Here is a 19,743-nt window from a genome sequence, read left to right as displayed (position 1 = left end):
GCAAAAGTATTGTGAAAGAACAGTTTTTAAAGTCAATTACTATTATAGGCCATGACTTAGGTAACAAAGAAGATAAAGGAATTCCAGGCTGTAAAGGACCCACTAGTTAAATTATTCTATTCACTGTTCTTAAATCTCTTACCATCGCTTTTTCCACGCTGCCCAGGGACGGGTCCATACGGCGTTGTTCTTGATTCCCGTCGTAACTTAAAAGGGAAGCTTACACAATGTCCGGAGCCCTTGATGTCCTGCAGATGAAGAAGGAGGATGTCCTCAAATTCCTTGCCGCGGGAACCCACTTAGGTGGCACCAACCTTGACTTTCAGATGGAGCAGTACATCTACAAAAGGAAGAGTGATGGTATCTACATCATAAATCTGAAGAGGACCTGGGAGAAGCTGCTGCTTGCGGCTCGGGCTATTGTTGCCATAGAGAACCCTGCTGACGTCAGCGTCATCTCCTCCAGGAACACTGGCCAGCGAGCTGTGCTGAAGTTTGCTGCAGCCACTGGAGCCATGCCCATTGCTGGCCGCTTCACACCTGGGACCTTCACCAACCAGATCCAAGCAGCCTTCAGGGAGCCACGGCTTCTAGTAGTGACTGACCCTAGGGCTGACCACCAGCCCCTCACAGAGGCCTCTTATGTCAACCTGCCCACCATCGCTCTGTGCAACACGGATTCTCCTCTGCGCTATGTTGACACTGCCATCCCGTGCAACAACAAGGGAGCTCACTCAGTGGGTCTGATGTGGTGGATGCTGGCCCGGGAAGTACTCCGCATGCGTGGCACTATCTCCCGTGAGCACCCATGGGAGGTGATGCCTGATCTTTACTTCTACAGAGACCCAGAGGAGATTGAGAAGGAGGAGCAGGCTGCTGCTGAGAAGGCTGTGACCAAGGAGGAATTCCAGGGTGAATGGACTGCACCAGCTCCTGAGTTCACCGCTGCGCAGCCAGAGGTGGCAGACTGGTCTGAGGGTGTGCAGGTGCCCTCTGTACCCATCCAGCAGATCCCTACTGAGGACTGGAGCTCCCAGCCAACCACTGAGGACTGGTCAGCAGCTCCCACAGCGCAGGCCACTGAGTGGGTTGGAGCCACTACTGAGTGGTCCTGAGCTGCTCTGCAGACACCTGAGCAAAGGGAGAAATGGAAGGAAAATAAAGTCTGTAAAAATTGTAAAAAAAAAAAAAAAATCTCTTCCCATCCTCCATTTTCCCAATTTCTTTCTTTTTTTCTTTTTTCTTTTTTCTTTTTCTTTTTCTTTCTTTCTTTCTTTCTTTTTTTTTTTTTACAACAAACATAAGGGAATTCCATGGGCTGGTAGACTCTTCTGGTGAAGCTCCAGCTGCTCTTGTACCAGTTGTTGAAGTACCTGCAGTTTTTCTTTTCTTATGGGCCACTGCTCTTGCCACACAGGTCTATTTGATATCCATTTTAGGGGCAAGGCTATTGGTATGTCAGCAGTGGCCCCTTTTATAAACTTGGAAATTCAATACTTGTGAAGTTCTGTGTTTTGGCAATGGGCACAGCTTGTGATCGTTCTTGATTACATATATAAATGCCTTCCCCAGAAGCATCTACCATTTCACCCCTAATTTTATCATTGTCTGTTTCTGTGATTGCAGGAGTATTAACTTGAGTGCCCCACTGTTGTTGTAAAAGATCCCTTCCCCATAAATTTATAGGTATGTCAGCCACATAGGGTCTCAACTTCCCTGTTTGCCCTTCTGGTCCCACACACTTAATCTACTGTACACTTTGTCTTATTTGAGATAATTCACCAATTCCTGTAAATTGTGTATAAACCTTCTGGAGTGGCCAATCTGGCTTCCAATACTTTTGAAAAAGGATCATGACATCTGCTCCTGTATCCACCAAACTTCTATTTCAACACCATTCATTTGTACCATTAATTTAGGTATCTGATCATTAACCATTGTTTGCCAGAATACACAACTTCCAGTACTCCCAAAAGCACCTGTTCGTTCTACTGGAGCAGCTTTGCCCTTGATGTAAGGAAGCAGTAACAGCTGAGCAATTCTATCCTCTACATTACTTTGCATCTCCTTCTTTACATATGCCATGATTTTAATTTCTTTCTTACAATCCCCATCTACAATACCAGGATGCACAATAAAGCCTTGATAAATTAATCCACTTCTCCCCCAAGATTATTTCTACTGTCCCTGAAGGTAAAGGATCATAAACACCGGTGGTTATTTTGTAACATTCAACCTGTGGGGATAGTGTCAGAGATTTATCTGAGGTTAGATCTAAAGATGTGCTGCCTTCAGTAGCATGCATTAACTCATCAATACCTAGGCATCATTTTCCTGCAAGTTTGTTACCTCCTGGCTTACCCAGGGTCTCAAGCTAAGAGGCCTCTCCTTTCATTTCCCAATGGCAAAGATTACCTTGTATGTCTCTCTTGGATTGAGAATCCCTAGACCAATGTTTTCCCCTTTCACAGCAGCTACAATACCTTGGAAGTCTTGGCACATCATTACCATCATGGCCAGAAGCTCCTTGTACCCTTCTATGAGTACCGTTTACTCAAAGTTAGTGTGCCTGTTACTTTGAGGTCTAGAACTTTTAACCTTACAGTTTCTTTGTAAATGGCCAAACTTACCACATAGCTATAGTTTGTCCCATTATATTGTTTTGATGCTCCTGAGAGCTAATATTAACTGCCTGCTTATCCACTCATCTAGTTGGGCTCCTTGTGCTTTTAATGTCTCATTGCTCTCTTACATTCAGTATTTGCATTCTTATATGACATGATCAGTTTTAATATCTGTCTGGTCTCATGATCTGGTATACCTCTATCTAGAGCTGAACCCAGTCTCTGTAAAAATTCTGTGAAAGCTTCTCCAAGGCCTTGAAATATGATAATAAGTGAAGTAGTTGATTTACCAGGCTCCTCAACTATGTCCCAACTCTTAAGGCTGTAACACGACATTGTTCAATTACTATATATTCTGATCAGGTTTGTTTTCTTAAGTCAGCAAGACACCCATCACCAAGCAATTGATCTTTAACAATGTTTATCCCCCTTATTATATTTTGTTGTTCTATTCTCATGGCTTCATTTATCCACCACGATAACCACTGTAACTGTTGAGCAGCTTCTAACACAGCTGACACTAATCCCTTCCAATCTTGGGGAATAAGTCTATGCTGCATAGACTAGTTGCTTAACGTTTGTTTAACAAAAGATGAATGCATTGCATACCATACAATAGCCTCTTTAAAATGCTTTAAATCTGGCATATCTACTGGATGCCATGCCATCTCACTATAAAACCTCACCACCATCATTAGCAGGGATATGTTGCCCAAAGACTGGAAAAGCTAATGGTGTCTGTGTAGCCCTAGAGAATTCCTCTATCAGAGCACTTGTCTCCAAAGCCCTTTTGGCCCGTCTGCTTTCCTGTTCCTCTTTAATCTTTACAGTCTCTCTGATGTCCCATTTTTCTCTGCCCCCTTCAGCACACTGGTGCTCTGGACACCTGGTACATGGAGAAGGGCAGGGTGGCAATTGTGAGAAACACTGGCTCTCTGTTACCAGGCGTTTTCCCTTTACTAATGGCACTTTTTCCTTTCCAAATGCCAACTCAGCAATCCTTTCAAGAATGATAGAATTTACTGGTACTTCCAGTTTTCGGATCTTATTGGTCTTTCTTCCAATCTTTTTAAAAGATGTAATACAGTAAAAAGACAAAGAAAAAAATAAAAACTTCCCTCTGGGTATAAAGCAGGAAAGAGCTTTGCAATAGCATCTGCGATTTTCCTGACACCTGAAACAGCATCTGTGTATCTTCCACAGCATTAGAAGTTAAGTTGCCCATTACTCCCAGACCACGTTGGGTACCACCTGTAGGCTTCAGCCTTTTCCAAACCTACTTTATTTGAGGTTCTTTAATGCTTATACCGCCATTCCAACCCACCTACCTTAGATAGGAGAGAAGAGAGGTTAATGGGAACATGAGAAGTAGACCTTTTTGTACTCAGTTCCTGGGAGTGATTTCCCTGGCATAGTTGGCAGGATTTCAGCAGACCAGCAATTCAACCAGAGTTGCTGCTGGAACCTAGAATAGCAGCTGAAGCCCAGAGCCTCAAAGTGTTCTCTGGAGTAGTTCTCTCTAGGAGCATCCCAAAGTGGAGCGATGAACAGTCAAACAATACCAATACCTCTCATAGTCTGTTCTAGGATGTGTTTCAACTGGCAAAAAGCAAGCCCCCACATGAGGTGGTTCATCTTCTAGTGGATAAACATCACATGTTATCTCACAAGTCTGTTCCCCATCCCACACTTGAGATAAAAACAAAAACATGTGTCCATCCACTACAGTCCATGTCAGAGGTAGTCTCTGCTCCCCTTACTAGGGGATTTCTTTGGAGAATGAGCTGTCCATCAGCTACATCTGAACAGGGGGTCCAGATTCTCTATATGCACTGTCCATGATTGGTGCATCAGTTTGTGCAGGGTCCCTGGGTCCAGATTTGCTGGATTTGATGGTCTCCTTATGGAGCTTCTGTCCCCTCTGGGTCCTTCTAACCCCCCCACCCCCCGCCGACTCTTCCATATGACTCTCAGGGCTCTGCCCAGAGTTTGGCTGTGGGTTGTAGCATGTGTTTTGATCCTCTGCTGAGTGGAGATTTGCCTGGACATATACCAAAAGATGTTCCACCATACAACAGGGATGTTTGCTCATTCAACTGTGTTCATAGCAGCTTTATTCATAATAGCAAGAATCTGTAAACAACCTACATGTTCTTCAACTGAAGAATGGATAGAGAAATTGTGGTATGTTTACACAATGAAATACTACTCAGCTATCAAAAACAAGGAAATTACAAAAAATTTAGGCAAATGGATGGAACTAGAAAAGATCATCCTGAGTGATGTAACACAGACTCAGTAACACATGCATGGTAAATGCTCACTTATAAGTGGATATTAGCCTAATGTAGATGTCCCCTGGTATAGCCATTTTAATACCTAAACAAATACACTTCAAGGCAAAACTAGTCAAAAGAGATGGGAAATGACACTTATCAAATAAAAATGATATTTATCAAAGGAAAACTCCACCAAGATAATATTTCAATTATTCTTTTTTTTCTGAGACAGGGTTTCTCTGTATATTCCTGGCTGTCCTGGACTCCCTTTGTAGACCAGGCTGGCCTCAAACTTACAGGGATCTGGCTTTCTCTGGCTGCCTCTGCCTCCTGAGTGCTGAGATTAAAGATGGGCACCACCATACCCCCATAACATTTCAATTCTTAACATCTATGACCCAAACACATGGAACCCCAAATTTGTAATAGAAACACGACTATAGCTTAAATCACATATTGACCCTCACACACTGATAGTGGGAGACTTCAATACCCCACTCTCAATAATGGACAGGTCATCCAGACAAAAACTAAACAGAGTAATATTAGAGTTAAGAGATGTTATGAATAAAATGGAACTAGTAGATATTTACAGAACATTTCACCCAAACACAAAAGAAGATGTACTTTCTTTTCAGTACCTCATGTAACATCCTCCAAAACTGACTACATACTTGGGCACAGAGTAAGTGTCAATAGATACAAGAAAAATGAAATAATTCTCTATGTCCTATCAGACCAGCTGGATATCAACGAAAAAAGGAACAACAGAAAACCTACAAACTCATTGAAACTGAACAACTCTCTACTGAATGAGAAATCAGTGAAGACAGAAATAAGAAAGAAATCAAAGACTTTCTAGAATTCAATGAAAATGAATACACTGCATACTCAAACGTGTGTGACACAATGAAAGTAATACTAAGAAGAAAGTTCATAGCACTAAGTGCCTACATCAGAAAATAGATATCTCATACTAACTACTTCATAGCACACCTGAAAGATTTAGAACAAAAAGAAGTAAGCATATCCAAGAGGAATAGACAGCAAATAATAATCTGAGAACTGAAATCAATAAAATAGAAATAAAGAGAACAATAAAAAAATCAATGAAACAAAGAGTTGGTTCTTTGAGAAAATCAACAAGACAAACAAACTAACTAAACATCCAAACTAACAAAAAGGCTGAGAAAGAATATCTGAATTAACAAAATCAGAAATGAATAGGGGGGATATAACAACAGACAACAAGAAACTCGAGAGAATCAAAGGACATATTTTTAAAACCTGTAGTCCACCAAACTGGTAAATCAAAAAGATAATTTTCTCAAAAGATTCCACTTACCAAAGTTAAATCAAAATCAAAGAACCAGTTTAAACAGATTTCACTATAATGCCTAGTGAAATCAAAGCAGTCATTAAAAGTTTCATATCAAAAAAAGTGCAGGGCCAGACAGTTTTAGCACAGAATTCTACCAAACTTTCAAAAAAAAAAAAAGTGAATTTCAATACTCCTCAAATTATTCCACAAAGTAACAACAGAAAGTACACTACCAAATTTATTTTACCAAAGCACATAAAGGCTCAACAAAGAAAGAGAGTTACGGTTTCCTTTATGAACATAGATACAGAAACATTTAACAAAATAGTCACAAACCGAATCCAAGATCATATCAAAAAGATCATCCACCATGATAAGTAGGCTTCAGGCCAGGGATACAGGGATGATTCAACATATGAAAATCATTAAATGCAATACACCATATAAATAAACTGAAAGAAAAACACCACATGATCATCTCATTAGATGCAGAAAAGCCCTGACAAAATCCAACATCCCTTCATGATAAAATCCTGGAGAGATTGGGGATATAAGGGACATACCTAAATATAATAAAGGCAATTTACAGAAAGCCTATAGTCAAGATCAAATTAAATGGAGAGAAACTCAAAGCAATTCTACTAAAATCAAGAATAAGACAAAACTTGCCACTCTTCAATACAGCACTTGAAGTTCTAGATAGAGCAATAAGAAAATTGAAGAAAATAAAGAGGCTATGAAAATTTAAAGATAAGTCAAAGTATTGTTCTTTGTAGATTATGTGATAATATACATAAGTAACTCTAAAAATTCCACCAGAGAACTTCTGAGGATACTAAAAACTTTAAGTGAAATGTCTGGATACAAGATTAACTTAAAAAAAAAAAAAAAAAAAAAGAATCAGCTGTCCTCTTATATACAAATAACAAATGGACTGAAAAAGAAACCAGGGAAACAACATTTCACAATAGCCTCAAATAATATAAACTATGTTGGGATAACTTTAACCAAACAAGTAAAAGACTTGCATGACAAAAACTTCAAGTCTTTAAAAAAAGAAATTGAAGATGTCAGAAGTTGGAAAGATCTCCCATGCTCATGGATCTGTAAAAATGGATATGGACAGACTAAAAATGGCCATCCTACCAAAAGTAATCTACAGATGCAAACAAAACCTCATCAAAATCCCAACACAACATCTTTCATACATTAATAAAGCAGTTCACAGCTTCATATGGAAACACAAAAAAAAAAAAAAACCAGGACAGCTTAAACAATTCTGAGCAGTAAAAGACCTGCTGGAAGTTTCACCATCTCTGATCTCAAGCTGCACTACACAACTATAATAGGAAAAACCACAGGCTATTGGCAGAACATAGACACATTGATCACTGAAATAAAATTGAAGACCCAGACATAAATCCTCACTCATCTGGACACCAGCTTTTGCTAAAGAAGTCAGAAATATACACTGGTGGCAGGGAAGGAAGCATCTTCAAGAAATCATCTGGTCAAATTGGATGTTGACATGGAGGAGAAGAATGCAAACAGATCCACATCAGCCTTCACAAAACCCAAGTCCAAGTGGATCAAAAACCACAACATAAAACCAGATTTACTGGACCTGATAAAAGAGAAATGGAGAATATCCTTGAACACATTGTCACAGGAGACTGTCTTAACAGAACACTGATAGCACAGGCACAAAAATCAACAATATACGGGACCTCATGAAAATGAAAAGGTCTGTAAGGCAAAGGATACTGTCATTGAGACAAAGTCTACAGAATGGAAAAAGATTTTTTCACCAACTCTACACCCAATAGAGGATTAATATCCAAAATATGTAAAGAACTAAGGAAACTAGATATTAAAAAACCAAATAATCCAATTACAAAATGGGGTACATATCTAAACAGAGAATTCTCAGTAGAGGAATATCAGATGTCTGGGAAATACTTAAGGAAATATTGAGCATCCTTAGCCACCAAGGAAATGCAAATCAAAGCTACTTTGAGATCCCATCTTATATCCTATACCTCTCAGAGTCAACATAAAGCGGAGACAGACTGTGCATTAGTGCTTACCTTAGTGCCCTTCAGAATATCTGCTTTAAGAAACCAGTCATAAAAAAAATGTGGCTTGAAATTGGGGAGATGGCCCACTCAGTAACATATTTGAATACAAGTTTTAGGACCCAAGTCAGAGCCCCAGATTCTCTGTAAAGGAGTTGAGGGTGGTGGTGTGTGCTTATAAGCCCGGTGCTGGAGAGGTGGAGGCAGGCAAGGCTCTGGGACTCTCTGGCCGGCTGGCCAGGTCCAGCCTATTCTACTTGGTGAACTCTAGAAGAGTGAAAGATTGTGCCCAAAAATAAGGTGGGTGGCATCTGAAGAGTGATACTCAATATTTACCTCTGGTCTCCCCAGGCACATGAGAATGTATACATGCATGAGCACACACACACACACACACACACACAAAGTGCATCTCATAATCACAGTGGAATTCTTCAACTGGGAAAAAGAGTGAAGCTTTGCCCTTTACAGGAAAATGGACTCAACTGGAAATAATCATATTAAGTGGTTTAAGTGGATATCAGGAAAACAAATATAGCATTCATTCTCTCACTGTCCTTAAACTTTATAAAGCCATAAAATTATATATGTGTGCATGGCATGAAGGTAGGAGTGAAAAGTCTAAGAGGAGTGAGAGTGGGAAGGGGAGGGTGCCAGGGAGTGGGGGACATTCTTAAAGCATGTTGTATAGTTGTGTGAATGTGACCTCATGCAACTTAAAACAACTTGAGAATCTCAAAACAAAATTATGTTCAAGCTAAGACTTGAAGAATGAGAAGGATCTAGCCTTTAAATTCTATTTATGTTTGGTCATAGGAATAGAAGTAAACATAAATTGAAGTATATTTGAGAGAGTGAATCAACAGCATTTGCTGAAGATTTGGATATAGGCAGGGGAAGAGAGAAATAAGCCAGCGAACGTCAGCCTTGGGCTTCCAACTGAGTGAGAATGCTATGAAAAGGAAATTTAGAGGCATTAGCTCTAATTTTATTCAACACTTTATAATGTGACTTGGAGAGTCGTATTTATATTCTTTTACAGGGGAAATCATATTATTAAAAGGTGTCAGTGATGAAATCTACTTTTTATCTTACTGGAATCATGTAACATGTTCAAAATATGTAACCATAACCTGTGAAAGGCAGAATGTAAGGCTTAATCATGAGTACCTGTTTTACAAAAAAGAAAATTGTGTGGATTTAATTATGTACTGGTTGCTTCTAAGTGGAGCTGGTAAGAATGACTGAAGTAGTAGTGAGCCAAGCTGGAGAAAGGAAATCTCAAGAAGGAGCTTGGAGTGGGAGCATGTGGGAAATGTACAAAAAATGTGTGTGCTGGCTAGTCTTATGTCAACTTAACTCAAGGTAGAGTTGTTTGAAAGGAGGGAACCTCAACTGAGTAAATGTCTCCTTAAGATCCAGCTGTAAGGCTTTTTCTTAATTAGTGATCAATGGAGGAGGATCCATCCCTGGGCTGGCGGTCCCGGTTTCTATAAGAAAGCAGGCTGAGCAAACCACGAGGAGCAAGCCAGTAAGCAGCATCCCACCATGGCCTTGGCATCAGCTCCTGACTTCAGGTTCCTGCCCTGTTTGAGTTCCTGTCCCGACTTCTTTTGATGATGAACTGTGATGTGGAGGTGTAAGCTGAATAAACCCTTTCCTCCCTAGCTTGCTTTTGGTTACGTTGTTTTGTTGCCGCCATAGAAACCCTAACTAAGACAGAATGTGTTCCTCAACTGTAGTAGAGTTTTGGTTTCCTTAAAAAAAAACAAAACACAGGAAATAGTATGGGAATGCATTTTTTAATTCCAGGTGTGGGATATGGGGCTGTATAGTGGGTGTAAACATGGTTTTTTTTGTTTTGATCCCAAGTGTGGGATGTGAAACAGACTTGTGTAAGGGTGTGTGGTGTTTTTCCTCGGAAAACAGACTTGTGAGAAAACAGGTGATATTTGTCCACTAGAAAAGGAACTACCTCTTGCAGGGGCATGGTCTTTGCCAACTGATAAACATCCTAGAACATACTCTGAAAGGATATGTGTGTGTGTGTGTATGTATGTGTGTGTGTGTATGTGTGTGTGTGTGTATGTGTGTGTGTGTAGATATAGATATATATCAGATATGTATATCTGATATGTACATATATCAGAGGCATGATTTTGACAGCTGCAGATAGTTTCTGTGATTGTGTGACATTTGGAATTCTGGAGACTTTTTAGTGGGTGTATAAACGCTAAGACTCCAAGTGGTTGGTGGGTTGTTGGTTGGTTGCTGTGGGTCATGGTTTGTTAAGTAGTCATGTGCAAAGAAGAAATAAGAAGAAGGAGGGGGGAGGAGGAGGAGGAGAAGGAGAAGGAGAAGGAGAAGGAGAAGGAGAAGGAGAAGGAGAAGGAGAAGAAGAAGAAGAAGAAGAAGAAGAAGAAGAAGAAGAAGAAGAAGAAGAAGAAGAAGAAGAAGAAGAAGAAATTGGATATCCTGATGTCAAAGACCAAACTTGCCCAAAGGAACCCAACGCCCTTAATCAGTAGGAAGTAGCCTGTGATAAAGTCACTCCTCCTTTTCACTTTATCTTTTCCCCCTCTTATCTAGTGTTAGGGTGTTTAAAGGAAGAAAAGGGATGCAAAAGGGTGGAAGAAAAAAGAACCCACAAAATAGAAAACACCAGCACACCCAATTGAACACTTCCCTGCATTTCATTGCTTTATTATTCACTTCTTAACTAAATCCACAAAAACTCTGTAATTCTCACATTATTCCATCTTGAACATGACAAAACTCAAACTTTAAGAGCTAAGTAAATCTCTCAAGGTCGAGGTTAACACATGGCAAAATGATGATTTTGTTTTGTTTTTTTTATTAATTTATTCTTGTTACATCTCAATGTTTATCCCATCCCTTGTATCCTCCCATTCCTCCCCCCCGCATTTTCCCATTATTCCCCTCCCCTATGACTGTTCCTGAGGGGGATTACGTCCCCCTATATATTCTCATAGGGTATCAAGTCTCTTCTTGGCTACTTGCTGTCCTTCCTCTGAGTGCCACCAGGTCTCCCCCTCCAGGGGACATGGTCAAATGTGAGGCACCAGAGTACGTGAGAAAGTCGTATCACACTCTCCACTCAACTGTGGAGAATATTCTGACCATTGGTTAGATCTGGGAAGGGGTTTAAAGTTTACCTCCTGTATTGTCCTTGGCTGGTGCCTTAGTTTGAGCGGGACCCCTGGTCCCAAATCTGCCTATCATATTGTTCTACTTGTCAAAATGATGATTTTGAAACTGAAATTGGTTTAAACTGTACTGTCAAAGCCACAGCCCTCCCCCAAAATTCCTTAAGCAGACTTGGGGAATTTTTCTCTGAAAGGATGAGAAAATAAATACTTTAGGCGTTTGTCAGCTTTTTGATCCCTTATTGAACTTCTCAGGCTTTCCAGTGTGGTATCAAACAATCACACAATATGTAGTAATAAGTGAACTGGTGTGGCTGGAATTCAGCTGGACTTGGATCAAATGTAGGCAGTATTGGCCAGCCAGCTGGTTCAGTGGGTAAAGGCCTTTACCACCAAGCCATATAGCCTGAGTCTCATCACCAGACCTGGAGTTGAAGGAAAAAACTGACTCCTACAACCTTTCCTCTGATCTCCACACATGCTTTCTAGTATAATGCACAGGTGCGTGCATACGTGCATATGCACACACACACACACACACACACACACATGTGCATGCTGGGAGGGGCAGATCTGGCTGCAAACCATTGATTCACATGAAGGTCCCAGATCCCAGTTTGTCTTTCTCCTTTTAAGGAGCTACTAGATAGGAAATTGAATAGTATAAGTCTGGCTTTTTATATATATTCTCTTTATTCTCTGAGAAGGAAAGCTGGGAAGAAAGGAAAAGAAAACAGAGGAGAGGAAAGAAGAGCAGGAGGATATTTAAAAACTCTTTGAGGAAGATCCTATTTTCAAGTGTCTTTAAGCTGGCAAGATTCAATTTGCCACTGTCATAAGGCAAAGGCAGCCACATCCTTAATGAAGAGGCATTGTCTTGTTGTAGGAAGTATGTCACAGGAGGAGGTCTTAGAGACTTTAAAGCTTTGTGCCCCTCCCAGTTTGCTCTCTGCTTCTTGCTTGAAGTTGAGGAGATGATCTTGTAGATTCTTGCTTTGGCCACCATGCCTCTGTGCCTTGGTGGACTTCTATCTCTCTGGAGCCATAAGCCAGAATAGTATTCCTTCTGTAAATTGCTTCTGACCAAGATATGTTTTCATAGAAACAGAAAAGTAACTAATTCAACTATACTAAAATAATCTGAAACAATCTTGGTATTTTATGTTTTAAGGTTTATTTTTATTACTTAAGCTATGTAGATGTATGTATGTCTGTGTGGAAATATGTACACATGTGTCCTGGGAGTACAGGTGTCCTTGGAGAACAAAGAGATGTCAGATCAGAGTGGAAAGCCAGGCCTGTAGGTGGTTGATAGCAACTCACATTGAGAACTGGGAACTGAACCTGAACCCTCTTCAAGAGCAGTGGACACTCTTAACCACGGAGGCATCTCTCCAGGCCTCTGCATGTTAAAGTCATATGATCAATAATCTTTGCTTTTTATTCTTCTCTTACACAATACATCCAGGCTACAGCCTCCTCTCCCTCCACTCCTCCCAGTTCCCCTCTCCCCGAGATCCACTCCTCTTCTATTTTCCTTCAGAAAAGAGCAGACTTCCCAGGGATATCAACTTGCATATATGCACAAACATGGCATAACAAGAGGCAATAAGACCAGACACACAAACCTTCATATCAAGGCTGCACAAGGCAACTCAGGAGGACGAGAAGGGTCCCAAGAGCAAGCGAAACAGTCATAGATACCCCCCCTTCTCCTACTCTTAGGAGTCCCACAAACATCCCAAACTAAAATTCCATATTGTGTGTGCAGAGGATCTAGATCAGACCCATGTAGGCTCTGTGATTACTGCTCTGTAAGGCCCTATGAGCCCTGCTTAGTTGACTCTGTGCGTTGTGTTTTCCTGGTGTCTTCAACCCCTCTGGTTCATTCCTTCCCCTCTTCTGCAGGGTTCCTCAAGCTCCACCTAATATTTGAATGTGGGTCTCTGCATCTGCTCCCATCAGCGGCCAGAAGAAGCTTCTCTGGTGATGACATCTGCAAATGCCCTTCTATGATCTTATAGTGTGTTCACAGGAAATGGAGGTCATGGAGTGACCTCATGGTCCATAAGGCAGAAGTTGGTATTGTGAGTGTTCTCTTGGAAGAAGATTGGAGTGAAATGTACTTGAGTTTTAAAGTGGCTCATTTTTAATTGTTGTTTTAATGTCAAGTCGATGCAAATTAGAACCACCTTTATCATCTTGATAGATGTAGGAAACCCCATCCTGACCATGGGTACCACTCTCTGGCAGTGGCCCAGATAAAAACAGTGAGGCAGAAGGAATATCATTCGACCTTCTGCTCACTTGGTCTTCCACTAGTCATTGAGTTAATTTTCCTTCCTTTATTTTAACTGGTTTGGAAAGATTGCATAAATTGATATACATTCTTTGCCTAGTAGAATTTAGATTATTATACAAGAGCCAAAAAACAAAACAAAATAAAACAAAAACAAAAACAAAAAAAGCTAATAGACAGTGATAGTACATACAAGAATAAGCACAGAACTAGGGATACAGGAATGACCCTGTTCTCAGAGTCAAGCTAGAGTACCTAAGAGTGTTACCTAGTCCAAGAAATGAAGAATCAGCTGGCTCTCTATGTTTGTCCCCATATCTTATTCTTTTAGATTTTATTTCCAAATTATCAATTTTAACAGGCAAGATTCAAACAAAGGAAAATTAAAGTAACAGTGACTAAATTGAGATTTTAGGATTTTCCCTCATCTTAGAGTATAGGAGCCATTTTCCTGGTTTTAGTGATCTTCATTCATTTACCTGACAAATTTTCTGGGAAATGTGACTATAGTATGTCTTTCCCTCCACGTTCCAATGTGTTGTCTCATCCTTAACGTGAATTTCTTAGACATGAGCTAAAAGACCATATCTTAAGGAGACCTTGCTTCTCACATCTTTTTGCCCACAACAGATACAGCCAATACCTGTTGACTTCCTTGGCTTATGACTACTATGTGGCCATTTGCCGCCCTCTTCAGTATCCCATTCTCATGAGTGTGAAGGTCTGTGCCAGCTTGGTGGCCGGGTCCTGGCTGTGTGGCTTGGTGAATTCTGTGACTCACCCAGCACTGACAGCCACACTCACTCTGTGTGGACCTAACCAGATGAAACATTTTCTCTGTGACATCCCACAGCTCCTGAAGCCGTCCTGCTCAGACACCTCTGTCAACGAGACTGTGCTCCACGTGGCCAGTGCCACCATCGGCCTGAGCCCCTGCCTGTTCACTGCAGGTTCCTACGTGCTCATCATCTCTGCCATCTTTAGGATCCCCTCTGCTCAGGGCAGGAGAAAGGCCTTCTCCACCTGCGCCTCACACCTCACTGTGGTGGTGGTTTTCTTTGGAACAGCCAACTTCAACTACGACAGACCCAGTGAAGGCTACTCCCTGGACGTGGACATCCCGGTGTCTGTGCTCTTCTGTGTTGTGACCCCCATGTTGAACCCCATCATCACAGCCTGAGAAACAAGGAGGTCAAGGGTGCCCTGAGGATGTTACTAGAAAACACGGATTCTCTGGTGAGATAAGCAACTAGATCACACATTTTTTCCAAGAATATTGTTGACTGTAGGGAAAGATGAACATTCCAGATGCAGTTCGATGTGATTTCTCCCTTTATCTGCTCTTCACATAAGCTCTGCCCCACCTCACCAAGGCAAATAATTACGTTCCACAACTCATCTCATGTACACTGGGAACTCCTATGAGCTGGTACTTTCGAGTGTTTTCAACACTGGACCCCGAAGGCTTATCCTAAAAAACCTTCAACTCTGGGAAACTGCTAATTACTTTATATCTCTGTGAGTTACCTATTTCTGGGCATTTAATGTAAATGTAAATATAAATATATATAATAGATAACTGTCTGGCCTTTTCCCTCTGGCACAATGTGTTCAGAGTCCACCCATGTTGTAATGTGCATCAGAGCGTCATTCCTTTTTATGCCAAACCATATTCTATTGTACAGCTATATAAATAACATTGTTCCATTTGTCAGTTAACAGACATTTTAATTGCTCCCGCTTGATTCCTATTATAAATAACATTGTTTGTATTATTCCTGTTCAAGGTTTTAGTGATGTTGCATGTCATTGCTCCTGTGCATGGGAAAGGAAGTGCAGTCATGTAATAGCCCTATACTCAATATTTCAAAAACACCTACCCAATCATTTTCCTAATTCTTTTCTCCCTTCCTTCCTTTGCACGTGGGTGTATATGAGCTTATTCGTGTGTGTGTGTGTGTGTGTGTGTGTGTGTGTGTGTGTGTGTGTGTGTGTGTGTGTACTTGTACATGTGTGGAGAAGTCAGAAGAACTTGTTCCTCTGAAGAAATCGCCTTCCCAGACCTAGAGCTCACGTCTTGGTTAGTCTAGAATCCATTAAGCTTTAGAGCCCCACCAGAGACCCAGCTTCTAGAATTTCAGATTATAGGTGTTCATGGGGCCTTGCTTGTTTTGTGGGTGATGCGACCCAAACTCTGGTCCTCCTGATTGTGTAGCAAGTGTTCTCAGTAGCTGAGCCATCTCTCCAGCCCCAATGGCTACACAGTTTTACATTACTGTCAACAGTGAGTGAAGTTTCCAAAGTCCCATGACCCTCATTCATAGCTTCTCTCTCTCTCTCTCTCTCTCTCTCTCTCTCTCTCTCTCTCTCTCTCTCTCTCTCTCTGTCTCTCTCTGTGTGTGTGTGTGTGTGTGTGTGTTAAAGGTTACTATTCTAGCAGATAATTCATTATCATTCTGGCAGGAAATGGTAACTGATTTTTCATTTGCATTTATCAAGATGTTTAATGAGGAGCATTTTCCTACTTCTCTTCCATATGTGGAAAACCCCACATTAGAGACTACATGAGCTTTACTTACCATTTGTGACAAGATTCCTGAACAAGCAACTTAGGGAAGCACAGGTTTATTTTGGTTCAGTTTCGAGAGGATAGCCATAAGTCATAACCACAGAAGCATGAGACAGCTGGTCTCTCTGCAACAATTTAGAAGCAGAGAGAAATCAGTGTTGGTTCTCAGTGGCCTCCCTCCTTTTTCCTTTTGTATTCAGTCTGGGATCTACCCCAGTTGGTGTGTAACAATTTTCTCTGAAATAAACTTCTGTCTTGGAGAGAAGCTCATTAAAAAACAGGGTGTTCCTAAAGGAGGAGAAACAGTCCATCCTGGAGGAAGGTCCTTTAGCTCAGAAAACAACCAATTCAGGAGCTTCAGGATGTCCCTGAAACAGACCAGATTCACTAGACCCCGCCTTCTCCTAGCATATGTAAGCTATGGAGACTGATGAGAGTTTCAGACAGGCTCAGACCAGAATTTCCTGGAAGAAGCAGAAATTGGCAAAGCTGCTTGGAAGAGACTGAGCTCACATGAGGTGCCTGGAAGATGCTCTCTGTCCCCATTGGCTTTGTGTTGCTGTGATAAGGCACCATGATCAAAAGCAGCTTTGGGAGGAAAGGGTTTATTTGGCTTTCCAATCAAAGTCTACCATGAAGGAAAGTCAAGGCAGGAACCTGGAGAACAAGAACCGAAAAAGAGGCCGTACAGGCACTCTGTTTACCAGCTGGTTCCTCATGGCTTGCTTAGTTTGAATCCCTATACAACTTAGGACCCAGAGTTGGCACCGTCCCTGTGGGCTGGGCCATCCCAATTAACTGTTAATCAAGAAAATGCCCCTCAGACATGTCTACAGGCAACCTGATATGGGCATTTTCTTAACTGGGGTTCACTCTTACCAGATGACTCTAACTTGTGTCAAGTTCACAAACTCCCCCTAATCAGCACACTTTTTGACTTGCTGACCTGCCTGCATGGTACACAGTGCTCTCCAGCTTTCCAGCTTTTGTGAGCTGTTACACACTCACACTGGGTAGACTTTTGGTGATACAGCTGCTTTTGAGTTATTTCTGTTCCTGTAACTAACTCCTCACCCATACTTCTGGAAATAATCCCCCTGCCACCATCTAAAAAATTCACTGCTTTTCCAAGTTGGACTTGAGTGGTCTCTCATGCTTGTCTATTGTTAGGAATGGTGCTACACAACAGCCATCCTTGGGGAGGCGGTGCTGCCCACATTAAGGTGGCTCATCCCTCTGTCAAGCCTCTCTGAAAACCTTCCCACAGACAAGCTCAGAGGTGTGTGTCCTAGGTCACTCCGAATCCAGTCATGTTGACAGTGAAGATTAACTTTTGCAGATAATTAAACACTGTCTAATATTTTAATAAAAAATAATGCAACAAAACACTGCAATATTTTCAAACTCTCTCCATCTGTGCCCTATAGAGTCATCTCATGATTGTGATTTCTTTCCTTTAAACTTTACAGGAACAAATGGTGTGATCACTATTCTATGAACAAGGAAATGACAGGGAATTAGGCATAAGAGTGTTGTTATGAAGGAGAGGAAGCCCACACCCAGAAAAAAACAGCCTGGCTAAGATTGACTAAAAGCTAAGAAGGCTGCTAGGCTGCTAGAACTCTGGGTCATATCCACACCCAACTGGCAGGGTGCATAGAGTAAAGTCTAGATCCATAGCTCTTTGCTGTGGCTACTAATCATTTGTACATTGGAGAGTCTAATCAAATAAGTCTATATGTTTGCATAGCCACTGGGGAAGGCAGACAGTTTCAGGATTTAGCCACCACAATTCTTTTTTTTTTTCTAAAGGTAAAATTTTATTATAAAAATATGAAGTATTTTCTATCAAAGGGTTGAATAAGACTAAACCTCTTGTATTCTTTTTTTTTTTTTTTTTTTTCCTTTGTGTATAATGAAGCTGCTTGGTAGAAAGTCAAGTTCCTGCAGGGCTAGTACTTCTTGTAATCCAATTATGTGCTTGAGGTTGTTACTCTGTTCTATGAAGTTCGTACTCAGCTTTTCAGCAATACCGTTTCACATTGGCCAGCTGTGTAAGAGTGTGAGCCGGAGTGCTGACACTGCTAATGAAGCACAGGACCCCTTTATGAGGAGAGCCCCAGGAGGACTCCTCCTGGATGTGCATGCTTGCTTGCTGTTTTACACTTCCATCAAAGCAAAGGTGGCAGAGGCGATCCCCTGGAGAGTGAGTTCCTGACCCAGCGACGCCAGAAAATGACCATCTCGAGAGGCTGAACTATGACTCCAGACTTGCCCCTGGTACTGCAGAGGCTGTCCAGATTACAGCCAGTATTGAGATTCAACCACCAAAAGAAACAAATGAACTGTTCTTGATTATTTTCCTTATGAACTACCACCCCTGAACTTCAGATGTTATATTTGCCACTGTCTTTGCCATAGGTCTGATTGCCATGTCCTCGTTGAATAAAAACGGCCACCACAATTCTTAACAATACATTTAGGACTGAAATTCACTAACAAATATCCCAAAAGAGATCCCAATGAGCTGTTCTCATTGCATTTTGGGAAAAGATGATTTCCATGACCTTAATGAATGCACAAGAGAGTTAATTGTTTTTCATTTCTGCAGCTTGTGTTTCAGCTATTGCCTTCATTTTGTATTTGTGTGCTAAGGCATTCCAGACAGCTGCTAAGAGAGAGATTAGCTAGGCTACTCCCCAAAGGTCAGTCCATGAACCTTTATAACTTGACGTCCTAGAAAAATGAAATGTGGGAAAATCACAGGATTTGACTCCTCTGGGAAGCAATGAGTGTGTAAGAGGCCGATCTTGGGATGGCAGGTCAGCATGATGCATGAAGGTCAAAAGCCAATTCTACTAAAGCCCAATGCTGTATAGGGCACTGCACCTCACTCACACCAAAGCCAGAGACACGAGGCTTTCAACAGGTGTCAGTGGTAAGCAGTTTATTTATGAACTATCGGAAATGAGAAAAACTCTGCCCAGCTTAAGCTATTAGCCCGGTAAAAGCAATTATGAAACATGGTGCATAATCTTATCATTCTTTTCATGACATTTATGTAATAGTATAGTCTTAATATCATTTTTATGTGCATCAGTTACTAAAGTTGCAATAATAAAGCCAGAATTGAAATGACATTAGTGGTTCACTTACGATCCTAAGAGATGCCTGAATTCCTTAAGTGAGATGATATGGGCAGAAAATATGCTTACAGTAAACAATGTATAATACAAAATACTAGTCCTACTTTGAATTTGACAGGCACAATGGTAGCAATAATTTTCTGGGGAAAAGCATAGGGTCACATTTCTCCTTTAATTCATTAGGATTGACAGCAGAAACAGACAAAATTTTGTTTAAATAAAATGTAATTGAGTTTGCATAACACTTGTAATCAGAAACCTTT

The 19,743-nt window shown here is 41.1% G+C and overlaps 2 protein-coding genes across 2 annotated transcripts; both read left to right on the top strand.

Annotated features, from left to right (window-relative positions):
* The first annotated feature begins 156 nt into the window (after positions 1-156).
* LOC127206667 (40S ribosomal protein SA-like) lies at positions 157-1,161 on the top strand. Its single transcript, XM_051166014.1, has one exon. It carries the CDS (start codon positions 228-230, stop codon positions 1,113-1,115), a length of 888 nt encoding a protein of 295 aa, XP_051021971.1. The 5' UTR covers positions 157-227; the 3' UTR covers positions 1,116-1,161.
* Positions 1,162-11,959: 10,798 nt separating this feature from the next.
* Positions 11,960-15,010, top strand: LOC127206128 (olfactory receptor-like protein COR9). The gene is given in 3 exon segments (XM_051165415.1): positions 11,960-11,967; positions 14,396-14,934; positions 14,937-15,010. Coding segments are annotated over 3 exon segments (621 nt in total).
* Positions 15,011-19,743: the final 4,733 nt, after the last annotated feature.

Source organism: Acomys russatus, chromosome 23 (genome assembly GCF_903995435.1).
Source record: "Acomys russatus chromosome 23, mAcoRus1.1, whole genome shotgun sequence".
Lineage (NCBI taxonomy): Eukaryota > Metazoa > Chordata > Mammalia > Rodentia > Muridae > Acomys > Acomys russatus.
Note: the sequence above shows the minus strand (reverse complement) of the source record. Positions and strands in the feature narration are given on the sequence as shown.

Bases quoted from the DNA above. Each gene is read 5' to 3' on its own strand.
- LOC127206667 (XM_051166014.1), top strand. From the start codon at position 228: ATGTCCGGAGCCCTTGATGTCCTGCAGATGAAGAAGGAGGATGTCCTC.